At 31.4% G+C, this 14,797-nt stretch overlaps 1 protein-coding gene across 1 annotated transcript; it reads left to right on the forward strand.

The window, feature by feature from the left end:
- Window positions 1-33: 33 nt before the first annotated feature.
- LOC118067088 (KICSTOR complex protein SZT2-like) lies at window positions 34-14,526 on the forward strand. Its single transcript, XM_035083642.1, has 11 exons — window positions 34-483; window positions 581-898; window positions 971-1,048; window positions 1,120-1,525; window positions 1,653-3,243; window positions 3,442-3,635; window positions 3,696-3,859; window positions 6,328-6,829; window positions 6,958-7,557; window positions 7,764-13,804; window positions 14,223-14,526. The coding sequence occupies exons 1-11, from the start codon at window positions 463-465 to the stop codon at window positions 14,355-14,357; spliced, it is 10,050 nt and encodes a 3,349-aa protein (XP_034939533.1). The 5' UTR covers window positions 34-462; the 3' UTR covers window positions 14,358-14,526.
- The last annotated feature ends 271 nt before the right edge of the window (window positions 14,527-14,797 follow it).

A 14,797-nucleotide genomic window follows, 5' to 3' on the forward strand; every position in this document is an offset into this window, starting at 1 on the left:
ACTCCATAAATTATTTTAAATGCGTATCAAGTTCTTAAAATAAAATAAGCGCACATTAAACAAGTTGGATAATTTCTTGCGCATGATCATTATCATCTTTTCTCAGATTCTACTCATCAAAAGCTGTAAGTTAGATGTAAACACAGAAAAAATACGCACACACATCAAAAACGTATGATTTAGTCCACATTGACGATAAAATCTTCTAGGTTATATTATGTTTATCTTTTATTGGATATTTAACAGTTTATATGCAAAAATAGTTCAACTGTGACCTTTGTCCGTAAATATATGAACAAATGGAGTTATTTTTATTTTTTTATTACATTGATATGTCATTATAACAACTTGTTACTAAGTTGTACAAACAATTATTAATTAGAATACTGCTATTGAATGTTATGAATGCAGATAGTGCTAATTTTTATTCAAATTTTTTTACTGTCATGATATACATTTACAATGGATAGTCCTGAATACGAGGTAAATGTTTATATTTATATTTGATTTATAAGGCATGTGGTTTTTGATGTTTCAGAATGATGAATTTGAAATATACGTATTTTTTCCATTCTTTTAGGAAAAAATCATCCTCGAAGCTGATACAATATTTCTTCTGATGAAAAAAGGCTTTCCAATATCACGAAATGTTAGAGCACAGTGGATATTGGATCATTTAGATGCAATAATCAATGTAAAATGTTCTAACTGTGATAATGAAGAAAGATCAGAATTAGAAATCATTTCTGTTGTACCCAAAAATCCTCCTTCATCGTGGAATGATAGCAATAGCTATGAGTATCAATATCGAGTCACTTCATCCTCTTCTGTGATTTTTTTGGCTCATCAGTATCGAATAGTTTTTTGTTTAGATCTGAGTCCATCACTAGGGACTATTGTAAGTAACTGGACTAATTATAAATATACTTGAATCAATAAAAATGTATAAATTGATTATTCTTATTAATAGGATATTCAACATGGTGAAATTGTCATTGATGAAGTTTGTACAGCAACTAAGAAATCTTTAGAAAGCTTATCGGAACCTGTAAATATCAATAATATATTTAATATACATTTTCTAATTATCACAATTCAAAATTTAATCATGAATATCAGTTTGCAGTTCCAGGAAGTAAATTTATACTTCAACCAGATATTTATGTGACAATAATTGTTCATACACCTTTTATAACAAATCCAGCCCAACAAATTTTAGTGCAAGGATGGCTTGTCAATACAGAGAATATTCGTTACTTGATGGAGTTCATAGAAAAACGTTTAAATGTATTAGAAGAAAGAATAGCCCAAGTTACAAGTGTAGTGTACCAACAACAAGAGAATTTTCGTCCAGAAAGTGCCGGGTTGGTCAGTGGGCTTTTCGAGGAACGAGCTTCTGGAATGAATACAAGCATGACTAACTCTATAGGGAATATATCAGTTATTTCTCCAGAAGCCAGCTTCATTAATATGCTGCGGTATGGTTTGCTTGCTCTTGCTCTTCTGCCTGAGCACAGTTGTGCACGTAAGTTAATTATGGATAGAGGATAACTAAATTTATTAAATAAACCCAATTACAGTCCTATCGAATTAATTATTTAATAAAATTTGAATTTAAATGAGTGAATAATATTCATTGAATTTTATTTCAGATTTAGTTGTTGTAACTGATGGAATTCTTGGAACAACAGATATTCATGTGTTGGATACAATAGTTCAACAATTTCGAGCTTTAACAGTAGCTTGTAGTTTTATTCATTTAGGTAGTATTTATCATCCACATTGTGCCAACGGTCTAGTGTCGTATCCAGATCTTCTAATATTTATTGCAACAGCAACTCTCGGTTGTTACATGACATATCTTGAACAATCGTCATCAATCGTTGACTCAGAGAGAAACTCCTACCATTGGAATTTTTTATGCTGGAAGCTTTATCGAAGCGAATCTTTAAATACTCATACATCCAATTACTGGCATACAGGAAACGCACTCTTTTATGGCCACCAACAAGCTCAATTGCTCAGGAAAAAATTAACTGATGATAAAGTCACGTGTTCATTAAGCAGTCTGCTCTGTTGTCGGTTGAGGGATGGATATCTTATCAAAAAAGTCGCTCTACGTGACGGAAGCCTCGAAATATATTTTATTCTGCCTTGGAAAACGCATGTTTTTCTAGAATATTTAGTTTGCAGTACATGGCCACCAAAATCATCACTTACATGTAATAAAATTCAATATACTATTACAGTAGAAGCTCCATATGAATTTTTACATGATATTACATGTTTATCAAAGAAGCCACTAAAGTCTATATATCGTCAAAGTGTTGTTTCACGTTTTTGGGCGACTTTGACTGCTCTTACTGAAAGTAATAACATGCTGGAACACTTTAGTTGGTTTCCTGAACCAGGCAGAACTTGGTATAACGTCCCAGATACTATTAGAAGTGGTATGCCAGTTTTTACACCACCTGCATATCCCTCAGCCATTCAACTTAGTGATACTGCTTATCATCAGTTTGGAAAGATTTGGCAGCCTGTAGCATCTTTAGATTCCAACCAATGGGCACGCTGGATGCATTCTCAAAGAGTTACGCTTATTCTCGCTCATGATAGACCTCTTCCCAAATATTTGCATCAAGCAAATCAGAGTGGAAGATTTCAATGTGTTCAGTATCGTCAAGCAGCAGCAGTTTTATACGCTATGTTGAAAAACTGGGCGACTTTTGTGCTTGTAGAAAATCATACTTATGTCCAATTTATTCAGAAAGAAAGTGAAAAGCCTCCAAGTTCATTTTCAGTAATTAGAATAAACTGTAAAACACTTTGTGTAGTTTTAAATGTTGCTTTTGCTGGTGGTACAGAAGGTTCTGTTCGTCATGCCGTTGTGTCAGATCTTGTAGATAAATTGTCTAAATTGACTCTACCAAATAGGCCGACAGAACAACGAGAGACATCGCCTGCTTGTACAATTATTCATAAAGCTTTAGAGAAGATATTAATTAGATATGAAAGAATGCCATCCGATATGAATACAATAGTTTTTCCTGATGGAACTCAGCAGATTTCACTGAAAGTAGCACAAATTCCTGGAGGGTTTTTGACGACAACGTTATCCAGATATCTATATCATAATAGGTGGCTGTGGAATGTTAAGAAGCCAGTGATCCAGACTGTCCCTGGAATTGTTATGCCAAGACTGAATATTACTGCGATATCTAGGATACTTTCGACAATAACTAAGTAAGATAATTAATAGTTTTATTAATTTTTTATTTATTTATTATTAATTCTTATTAGTTTCAATTATTTTTATCAACTGCAGCAACTTATTGGGTAGTTTATTCACTCGTAAATGGAATACAAAATATTGTAATGTATAAATATAAATATTTATACATTACATATTTATATATATTGAAAAAAATTTATTTTATACAGAATGCGACTAACAGAAGGCTTCAACTTTGCTTATTCTTCTGCGGGAATTATTAACATGGTTTTAGAGGTACAAATGCAAGGTTCTCAAGGAGAATGCTATCCTTGCATTATCCAATACATTATTTTCCCTCCTCATATGATAAGTAATCCTGCATTAGATAGAACTACTGAATCTGAAGAAGATACTGATGCAGGTTTGTAGATTTGTATCAATAAAAATCGATTTTTTAAATATTAAACCTTTTCCTGTTTAGGAACAGGTGATGGTGAAGGATATAACGAGGATAGTGAAAGTAATGGAGATTACCAGATTGTCACCGAAATATGGATAGAACCCCAATGTGGTCAAGTGAAATCACTAATTCATTCAACAGCGTCGTATATGGAATCTTTATCATACCACCAGTTATCAAGTGCGGTATGTAATTTTATTGTACCTAATAGTTTTGATTCAACATATTATTAAGTTAAAAGTAAAGATATAATTGAGAGATAGACGAAGGATTATATACACTTGCTAGTATGTAACGTTTGGTCATGTTGCTAGTCGGAAATTGATAAGAGTTGTCATATTCTTGAAAACGTCTTATATCTGATAAGATATCTAGGATCAATACTTGCACAGACATCAATAGATAACACGTACTTAGTGTTAAAATAGAAATCACATTAGTTTTGAGATTTGTCAGTAGTTGAAATTATTCTTCTAGTTTTAGTAACTTTAATTCTGACAATTCTTTATAACTCTCACGTGAAAATCATTTGAGAGTTATGTCAATTTAAGTATTCTAATAAATTTTGGATGAGTGATACCTTGGTGGCACCTTGGTGCTATCTTAAAGAGTTCTTTTGATAATTCTTGTAATCAGTAACATAAAAAATTATCCTGGGCAGTACTTTCTGAAGTGGTTTATTTTGTCATAGACTTTTATCTCGAAGCAAACATTGGTCAAAGATATCACAGAAAGATTATTTACTTGTTTCTTCTCCTCCGTCACTCCTGATAGCCGATATATTTCATATTAATCCTTACACAAAAATTCATTTGAAACAAGTGATTGAAATAATTTGTTTTAAATGGAACAGTCTAAAATTACAAAAAACCTGGCCTGTCTTTAGGCCTGTAATTTTTTGTTTTAATTAAATTGATAACATCATAAACTATGTCACTGTTGTTATTAAAATTGACATTAATTTCAATTTCTAATGGTTTTTTATTCTAAAAATATTCGATTATTTGTCATAATAATAATACAAAGTATTATGATGATATCTTTTTTTCGTCTTATCAATTGTACCTGAATCGAGAATTATCGAGCTTGTCTTTGAGCTCTCATTGACACATTATTCAAAAGTAGTCATTATTATATTCTTTCAAAATTTCAAAAATTAATTAAGATTTTTTATTGTAAATAAATTTTGTATAGATAATTAATTAACAGAAATTTAGTACTTAATTAGTTTTATAGGTTGAAATAAATTTATTTCAATGTTCATAAGTTTTTTGTGAAAAATTAACCTTTTTACTTCTTTTTTTTAATATTACAACTTTGACTAATAATTGCAAAACAAATTGTATTTTAGAAATTTTATTTCTAATTATTTTTTAAGAATTAATTAAATTAGAAGACTTCTAAAATGTCGAAAAAAGATCAATTAAATTAATTTAAATTTATTTAGAATAAAACAAAATACTAATCAATGACCTTTGATCAATCCTGAAATAAATAAATTAAAGCGATACAAAATATTAATTAAAACATCGCAAAAATCTTTGCGAAGTATAGGGTGTATTGGTTTATATCACTCAACATCGTTATCGTTATCAGGGCGGAGCTCGATATCGATGAGAAACCTAGGCCGGGGTTTCCTATCAGTTGTCAGCAGGTATATATGAGGCCCAGTGACTACTCTGGGCCCGCTAGTGTTGGATTTACCTTTTTTCTGATGAGGCATTGAGGTTTCAATCTTTCAAGTGTCGTCTTGGTGTACTGTCTTCTTACTCTTCAGTTTTAAAGCCTCAGTCTTAACGAGACGAGTCTCGTCATGTTCTGGAAGGTTTCCAATGACTTTGACAAATATTAAGTGCTGATATCTATCGACAAAACATTTATTGTGTTGATTCATTGAGTGCCAAGTGGAAAATTACTGTGTTATTAACTAAATTTTAATTACATTAATTAATTAAATTTCATTAAAAAAACTTTTAAGAGACTTTCAAAGAGTGTTGGAATTGAACATTGATTAATGGTGATTAATTATTCTCTGAACCTGGTGATTAGCTATTGAATGACTGAGTGACCTCGAGTTGGAAGTGAAGATCTAGGCAGTGAGCAAGTTTGGGTTCTTGCCAGATCTATTTCTTCCAGCTCAAGATCGCTTGGATCTTGTCATCGATTGTTTCTGCTTTCTTATTGGCATTCTTTTCGGCATTTTCAAGGATATTCTGACATAGTTTTTATGTTAATTTGCTTGTATTGTTATCGAACTTTATTTTTATTATTATTTAGTAATTTTGTCAGAGAAACTTAATTCGAGGCGTCATGGTTCAAGTGGAGAAGTGGTCTCTACGCTTGGTTTGAAAGTGAGATTCAACTCCTCCAACTTATTCCGGTCGCCTCAACAACTCCACGAACTCTCTTCCATCGTTCAAAAAATTTTATTTACTTTTATGTTGTATTCAATTTATGTTCAAAATTGTTTCCAATTTTTTATTATTTTTTTAAATTGTAATTCACGAAAATGTATTTTTTAGACCAAACATTACATAAATATTGTAAAAAAAAAAGAATATTTCATTAAAATAAAAACAAAATCCATGAATAATTGAAAAAATTATGTAAAATTGATTTCAGTGTTGAAAAAATTCCTTTTTTGATTTTACAGATTGCTCAGGTTGATGAGGAGTGTTTTAATGCATTATTGACGTTAGAACACTTGAGTTTATTAACTCAAGTAGATCCTCACGACAATAGTATTGAATTTTCCAATGGATGTCAGCAACAAGCTTCTCAATATATTCCGTATAATAACTGTTCACATAAAATATCAAGAAGAATTTCTGTACCAAGTTTTTCACAGTCAAAATACTTATCTGATGAATTATCAGATGAAGGAATTCATTCAAAACTCTTCAATTTCGATATGTTAAATATTTTATCAAAATGTCAGCAAGCAGAGCTATTATTTTCTATGTTTGTTGACAGTCACACTGATGAAAATAGAGAAGATACTAATAATATTTTAATGGAATGTTTAATTGATGAAATAAAGAGACTGAATGATAAAGAATTAATTTTGACTATTTCGGAGTCACAAAAATTTACTGAAATGCTTTTTTATAGACCAAGAGAAGATGGAAAACCACTTCCTTTTTCTTTAGATTCAGGTATTCTTCGAAACTTACAACAAATAATTTTCTAACATTAGTTCTTGCAATAAATTAGTTTTTGTTGTATATTTACTTCAATAGTGATTTTTTAAAGTATAAATGTATTTACGAAGAAATATTTTTAGGAGAAAAATTGAAGAACAACATGCGCTGGCGATGTTTTATCAAAGGTATAAATTCGACCCACATAATAATAACTATTTTGCCCGCATCTGACAAAGACGTACGGAACTTGATGAATCCAATTTCAAGAACTCGAAAATATTCACGAGAAAGGTCAGCAGAAAGGATAGATTCAATGTCCCAATGTAGTTCAGCAAATCCAACAATAAATGAAGAGCTTTTAACTTCATCTTGGACTGAAAGTCCGAAAAGGCTGGATTTAAATCCAAGTGTAAGAATGATTGAGTTTGAATCAAATCTATCTAGTCGAACAACAACAGCAGAAAGTACACCAAAAGTCGAACGACGAAGACGTATATCATCTTCAGGAATAAAACCTGGATTAATTTTGCCCATTTACGTTTATGATTGCTCATTAGCTTTTCTAATTGAAGTATTAGTAGGTAAATTGAAGGCACCACGCTCGAAAGATATTTATCAGAATAATACGTTTACAATTGGTCAACAAATGCATGAAGATTTTATTAATCTAAAACCACCAAATGATTGTAAATCAACATCTCCAGAACCGAAGAGTGAGGATTCTGATAATTTATCTAATGGTATAATTATCTTATCTTATTATTAATCATTTTATTTTTTTAGTTAATCTATAAGAAATTATCGTACAAAGATTTTTAATCAGTTTTTAATTTTTTTCATAAAAAATTACATCAAATTAATAGCCGTATTTATTAAAACTTTTTTAATGATTGTTTTTATTAGTTCTATAATTAGCAAGATAAATAGCTTTTTTTTATCTTTTTAGATCAACGGAGTTTATTAGAGCATTGCAAACTTTTAAGCCTTGCTCACTGTCACTGCTATGTTGTCGCAGTATATAAATCATTGGCTCTACAACTTCAGCTCTCCTACGAGGATATGGAAGCTGCAGTGGAGCAATGTGAAGAGTCTCTTATTGAAATAAACATCACCACTTACCTTCGAACAGTCTGTAAACATCTTAATAATTCATTTAAATCTGAAAACTCAGATGAATCAAAAGAATTAGATTACACAAACAATACAACGTGTACTGAAGTTCAACCTCTTCATAATTTAATTACAGAAAAATTTCGTAAAATCATTACTATAGCTTTCAAACCAGTACCAGCACATCCAGAATTTTATTATTACTCTCCCCAATATACTTCTGAAAGATTGGATCCAATGGAATTTCATAGATCAGATAGTGATGATGATTCAAATTTCATTTTTCATTCGGAGGCTATAGATTGTAAACTAGATAATACTATGGGGAAAAATAATGTTACCTCAACAGCTACTTGGCCAAATACAAAAAAAAAAAATACAAAAAATACTGCATATGATTCAACAGAGTCTTTAATTAGTGACTTAAGGGAAGATGAAAGTAGTCTAAAAGAACAACCATTATTTTTACAATTAAATTGTTCTGTTCATTCTGGCTCAAGTTTTTCAAGTATTCCTGTCAAATTACTTCCAACATGTTTTGCAGAAATTAGACAAAGATTAGACGAATATGAAGATTCAAATGTAAAAAATTTAAAAATTACTTTAGATATAATTTGTTTAAATTTACCTAAAGATGTATTAGATGTATGTTTAGAGAATGATCCTGATTTAAGAGCATCATCATACTGTAGTTCTTCATCAACTGGAAGTGTTGGAACAGACAGCGAAAGCAGTCCAGACAATGATAATGCATTACTTGATAAACAACCAGCTAGAGAAAGAATAGCACATCTTCCTTCTTATCAACATCATGCTATTTCCACTTTAACTGCTGAAATTGAATGGTTACTAAGAGATGAAATAGCAACAGCGCTTTTAGATTTCAGTCCTCCAACTGAAGAGACTTTAAATTTTGTAGCTCGACATGTAGCTGAATCTAGTGGTAAAACAAGCTGTCATTTTGATAAAGTTCCTCTTCATTTTGTCTTATCATCACCTGGCAATACTCCTAAATTTATGGAAGAACTAATAAAGATGCAAATCGATAGGTATACAATTAGAAGATTAGAAGAATTTTTATACTTTGTTAAAGATGATAAAATAATGCATGAACACGCTGGAAGAACAGATAATTGTGAATTAAATGAAAGAGATGATGAAGAAAAGACTGAAAAATCATCAGCTATTCCAGATCTAGATGATTCTGATGGTTTACAGGATGCTAATAGTAGAACCAGTCGACAGGATTCAGGCGAAAATCCTGGGTGTCAATCAGAAATTTCCAGTATTGGTGAACGACCTGGAACAGATGGTTATGATGATGGATATGAAGGAGACAGTAGTAATTCTGATGATTGTTACTGGTTAACTGATTTAGACAAACGAAGAGAATCTTTGCCTAATTTTTGGCTTATTCTTCAAGTCAGAAAAAATCATGTTGATGTTTATTTTCATTGTAGATTTTTAGAAATCGCTTCCTCTGAAGTCGATCGATATAGACAAGTTCAAAAATTGGTTGTAAGTCAAATAGCATCAATATGTCGTCGAGTAAATCAATATTTACTTCTGGAGAGTTTAAATAATACTAGAAACTGTGATCCACTACTGGAACCTGAGTCTCATGAAGATCACGTTTGGAGAGCTGATTCGAATGGATCAAGCGCTATAACTAAACATAATGAATCAGGCATCAACATGGTTCCAGGTATGTTTAGATGTTCTGTAGTATGGGAAGAAACATTTTGTCTACATCCTAGACTAAAAACAGGACAGGGACGATCTGTATTGTCTCGAGGAATCAAAGCTCTTCAAGTAGTTTTAAATCATCTATCTGTTAACAATAGAAATAATATGTTTGTTTATAGAGAAAGTACTTCAAATGTTTTTTATCTTCGTCTTCATGAACAAACAAGTGATGGCAAGTCTTTGCAGAATAAATTATCGGAGAGCGATGAACGATTAATGGTATCAAGAAGTAACAGTGTAGCTTCTTTATCTCAAACAAGAATGAGTCATCCGTTAGATCAAAGTAAAATCGATGACACTAGACCAAGAGTTCGATCATTTGGAGAAAAAGATTCAGATTATATGAATAAATCTGATGATTCCATTGTCTTAATGGTACATGGAATTTCTGAACCAGGGTTGGAAATAAGACGTGATCTTGTTCAAGCATTACACAATAGATTAGACGATGCAGTACTTGAAGTATTATCTGTGATGTTAGCTAGAAATCCAATGTGTAAGTTAACACCAGCAGATGTCCATTTCATTCAGAAGCCGTACAGATCACCTGAGAGTTATGTACAATTTTCCACCCAGCCTTACTATCTTAAACATATCGATGCTTTAGCATATTATTTACGTCAGAATATTTTGCAGTTTTTATACATTCCAAAGTATACCGATCCAAGAGCTTACTATCATCTTCAAGATTATTCCCAGCCAGAAGGATCAAAGAAAAGAGTTCCTGAAACAGATATCTTTTTGAATAATCAAGCTAATCAAAACCAATCCAGTGGAAATAAAGGAATTGCTTGCATTGCAATGGCGGTTGATAGAGAAATTTCTTTAGAAAATCATACTGAATTTCCAGCGTTATTAAGAATAAAAGACTTTGCGAATGTAGTATCTACGACTGATTATGAAGGCAAAACTCGATCTGATTCGCTACCTGATGTGCCTATTGAGTTTAGAATTTGGAAACAAGGAAGAGTAAATGTAGATACATTGAAAGAGAAACTCAGAGCGGCCATAAAGCATTCCATCTGGGATTTAGTAACAGAATATTATCTTTTTAGGATTCCTTTAACAGTACCTTTTGGTGAAAAAAAATCTGAAGTAAACAGACAAAATTCTGAAGAAAAAATAGAATCTCTAAAGCCTCAAGTTCATCCAAAAATTTCAGAGGGCAACAAATTAAATTCTTTTGAACTCGGTGAAGAAGGTAAACTTCATGAAATTTATCATAAAACTCTTCCGTGTTGGTTTCAATTTGCTTTAGATATGGGAGTTTCTTCTGTGAAAAAATATGTTGTTAATATTCATCATAGACATCCAATTTCTACAACAGTAAGAGAACTACAAAATTTAATTCGAGTTAATGCGCCGGATACAACTACACGTGCGTTTGTTCTTCGTCAACGTCAGCCATTCCTTATCAACGACACAATTGCCTCAGAAATTTTATTACCTTTTAAACAATTAGATAGTAATTATGATAACTCGGAAAATAGTTCGAATGACTTTTCTACCAAAAAAACAAAACATGATAGTAAAGATAACAATGTTTTCAAGTACGATCATGATGACGATGAAGAAATTATTTATGTGCCATGTGAATTTAATACTGATGATCCAAAAACTTATTCCAAAGCTTTCATAGTAGCTAGAAATTTTAGTCAATGGAAAGCTTCATTCAATGAAAATCCAGAACCAGAGCTGTTGATGCCAAAAGATCAAAAATTATTTCAAAAATTTAATCCTTTGATTCAGGAATCAAACTTTATTCCAAGACAGAGAATATTACTAGCTAAAGTGCAAGGAGATCAGTTTATTTTATATATGTATAATTGGTCTAAGGAACGATCAGAAAAATTAATAAAACAAGCGACGAATTTAGGAGCTTGGCTATCTTCAAGGTCACTTCTATACTCTAATGTTTTCATGCAAAAATTAGGAATATTCCATCATAGGCCTATAGATTCGTATCGTGGAAGAGATGAACATGGTCTTCAGTACTGTCAAATAACAGATATCGAGACTGTAATAAAATTTCCAGTGTCTAATTTGGAAATGAATGAATGGGCAAGATCTGGTAATAGACTGGCTAGTGGTCGAAATGTTCATTATTCGTGGGATCGCATGACAGGTCAAGTAATGCGAGATTCTCGGCCGAGTGGTCATTATCCACCCAACACAACTGACCCAGTGGTAAAAGCGGTCTATGATCTTCAAGATTTGCATCAAAGAGAAAGAAAAAGCAAAGAAGATCTTACGAGATTATATACGATGTGGCAGAGTAGAAGTGCAGTTCCGAATAGTGTAGTTCCTATTTCACTAGCAAATTTAAATACTTTTAAACAGTATTCTAGACTTATTCATTTCTGTCATACACCAATTCTTTTCCTACCACAGTGGAGACTTCAGTCAGCAGCTACTAGAGATCATTCGCTTACTCCGCCGTCATCAATGTCTCCAACAAGCTCTCAACCTCCTCAACAAACATCAGATACTAGTTTTAAAAAGATAGGAACTGTTAAAGAAAACTCTGATACTGTTTGGCATCAAGAACTTTGTGCTTTGATGATGTCAGAGTATAAACAGTATCTTCAAGTTGTGGAAAATGGTTTTTGTGAAGTTCAAATAGATTCAGGAGTTACAAATCAAAAAAATCCTAATGAAGATCAATCTCAAAAAATTTGTTATCTCAAAAAATCAATGCTTGGAGGCATTTTGCTGTTTGAATTAAAATTCGTGGAACCTTTTTTTACTGCAAAACTTCATGTGATTGAATGCAATCGTCTACAATCAAAATCCAGTTTAGTGAATCAATTTATGCTTAGTTTTGTTGATGCATGTGAAAAGATAAAAATAAATATGCACTTACATTCGTTTATGTATGATTTCCATTTACGGTGTATCCACTCATATATCTCAGGAAGTGGTCAGTGGACATTGGAGCAGGGTTATCATTTGACACATTTTCTAGATGATTTTATAAAATATTATAGTAAAGCTCCCAATTTTGCCAGGAATTTAGTATACAGTGATGTGATTACAGTAAATAATTTAACCACTCCAGCTCATACTCTGTATTCCTATTTATTATCTCATGAAAAGACGTATGGAATGCAAGTATTTGGAATGGCAAATGATTCCTTAGATGCCAGAGATAGTGAATATGTTCTAGTCCGATTACAAAGTACTCCTCTTGTAAGCTATACTGATGCTCAAGATACGAAGTACACTGATGACTTTACAGTTATTTTAATTGTATCCAAGCAGGATTTATCTCCTCAAATCGAGAAGTCTGAGATAATGCTCAAGTACTATTTAATCCTCACAAGTAAAAGAGAACTGTATCCTAAGAAGGAACTGGAAAATAGTAAATTAGGTAAATTTAGGACGGTTTACAGTGTAGCAAGAACCACAAGTGGATCTCACGTAGAGAATTTTCTTGAATCAACTCCAACGACCTCAACTCCATCATCTGATCGGAGCTCTAGAGATGAGACAAATGTTGATTATGAATTTTCTGAAAGTAATTCTACTTCAACAGTACAGACAAGACGAGATAGTAAAATTGATGAAGATAAAGATGTTGTTGGTCCTGTATTAGCTCCAACACCACCACCAGTACCTGATTCCCCTCTGATGCCAAGCACTACTAGAGGCATTACATCATCAGAAATAACTTCTCCACATCTGTTTCAAATAAGACAAGAATCGGTAAATTATTTGGGTTATTATTCATCACATGAGCAACTGATGCAGCAACAAATCATCTCCCAAGCTCGTGCAGCTAGGCAGCATATCAGTAGCATGATAGATAGAGGAATGCTTCATTGTCGGACTCATTTATTGTGGAATAAGTTGCTAGAAAGTAAATCGACGATGACTTACACTGAATTTATGGAACTAAGATCATTGGCAAGAGTTGATCCGTTATCTAGTTTAGATCCAAGACTGAGCCCTTTTGGAAATCAACCACTTGCTTGGTATCAAACTCTTGCTAAAGTTTTGCAAAATAAATATCAAGAACATCATAAACAGTTCAGTACAGCTGATGGAAATGTTACCCATCATCTTATTCTTCATCCCAGTTATCTTCAGGCATTCATGATGCTTACCATAGATCTTCACACATCTAGAGGGGTAAGTGTATTCATGAATATTAAAAATGATTTTTTTATAAAAAGATAAAAAATTTTAATTGTTACTATTAATTGATGAATTTGAACTTTTAATAATACTGCTAAAAAGTATTAACACAATTACTTTATTTATTAATTGTTCAAGATTATAAATAATGATCGCTTTATACAATTTTACTTATATTATGAAAACAATTAATTATTTACTCAAAACTATTATTTAAAATTTTTATAATTATCATTCACTTTTAAAATGAAATAAAAGATTTATCATCAGAAATTTAAAAAAAGAAAACTGAATCTAGAAAAATTTCATCTACTCAAGTAATTATACGATTTAAAAAAATTATAACTTGATTTCTTAGAATATTGGTTATTTCCATTTTTAATAACTTAATTAATATTTTTTTTTCTCCTAGGAATTGTATGCGGTTTACCGAAAGTCTGGCGAAATAACAAGTACTCCATTTAGTGTTAGCGAGATCCACAGTTTAATTGAAGGCTTCGTTAATGCTTGCTGTTTTCATTTATGGATGGGTCTTTACAGTCAATAACAATACATTAAACTTCGATTCATATTTCCGAAGACTCTCGTTGATTCTCACTCTCATTTCCACATCGTTGTTCACAATGTCAACGAATTTGGCTATAAAAAACTATATTCTTAATACCACGTATGTAAATGTATGTGTAAATATGAAATATATATTTTTCTGTTACAAATTTAATGTTTTAAATTATTTAATGATTTGATATTATTTTTTTTTTCATTATATACTCACTTAGCTATTTTTTAAATCAACATAATTTATTTATTTCAATCTTAATACAGTTTATTACTTGAAAATTTATAGAAATTTATCTTCTTTATTGTTAACTAATTGTAATCAAGTTCAACGTTTAAACTTTATTTAGTTAGAATTGAAAAAAAATTACACTTTTTTAATAGAATCACATTTCAATTGAATAATTAATATTAAAATGATATTACTTA

This window comes from Chelonus insularis, unplaced genomic scaffold (assembly GCF_013357705.1).
Source record: "Chelonus insularis isolate UGA/USDA-ARS -01 unplaced genomic scaffold, ASM1335770v1 contig_35_pilon, whole genome shotgun sequence".
NCBI classification, from domain to species: domain Eukaryota; kingdom Metazoa; phylum Arthropoda; class Insecta; order Hymenoptera; family Braconidae; genus Chelonus; species Chelonus insularis.

Coding starts and splice junctions, on each gene's coding strand:
- LOC118067088 (XM_035083642.1), top strand. CDS start 463: ATGGATAGTCCTGAATACGAG. Junction 1,049..1,119: donor TAGAAAGCTTATCGGAACCT/GTAAATATCAAT, acceptor CATGAATATCAG/TTTGCAGTTCCAGGAAGTAA. Junction 3,860..6,327: donor ACCACCAGTTATCAAGTGCG/GTATGTAATTTT, acceptor TTGATTTTACAG/ATTGCTCAGGTTGATGAGGA.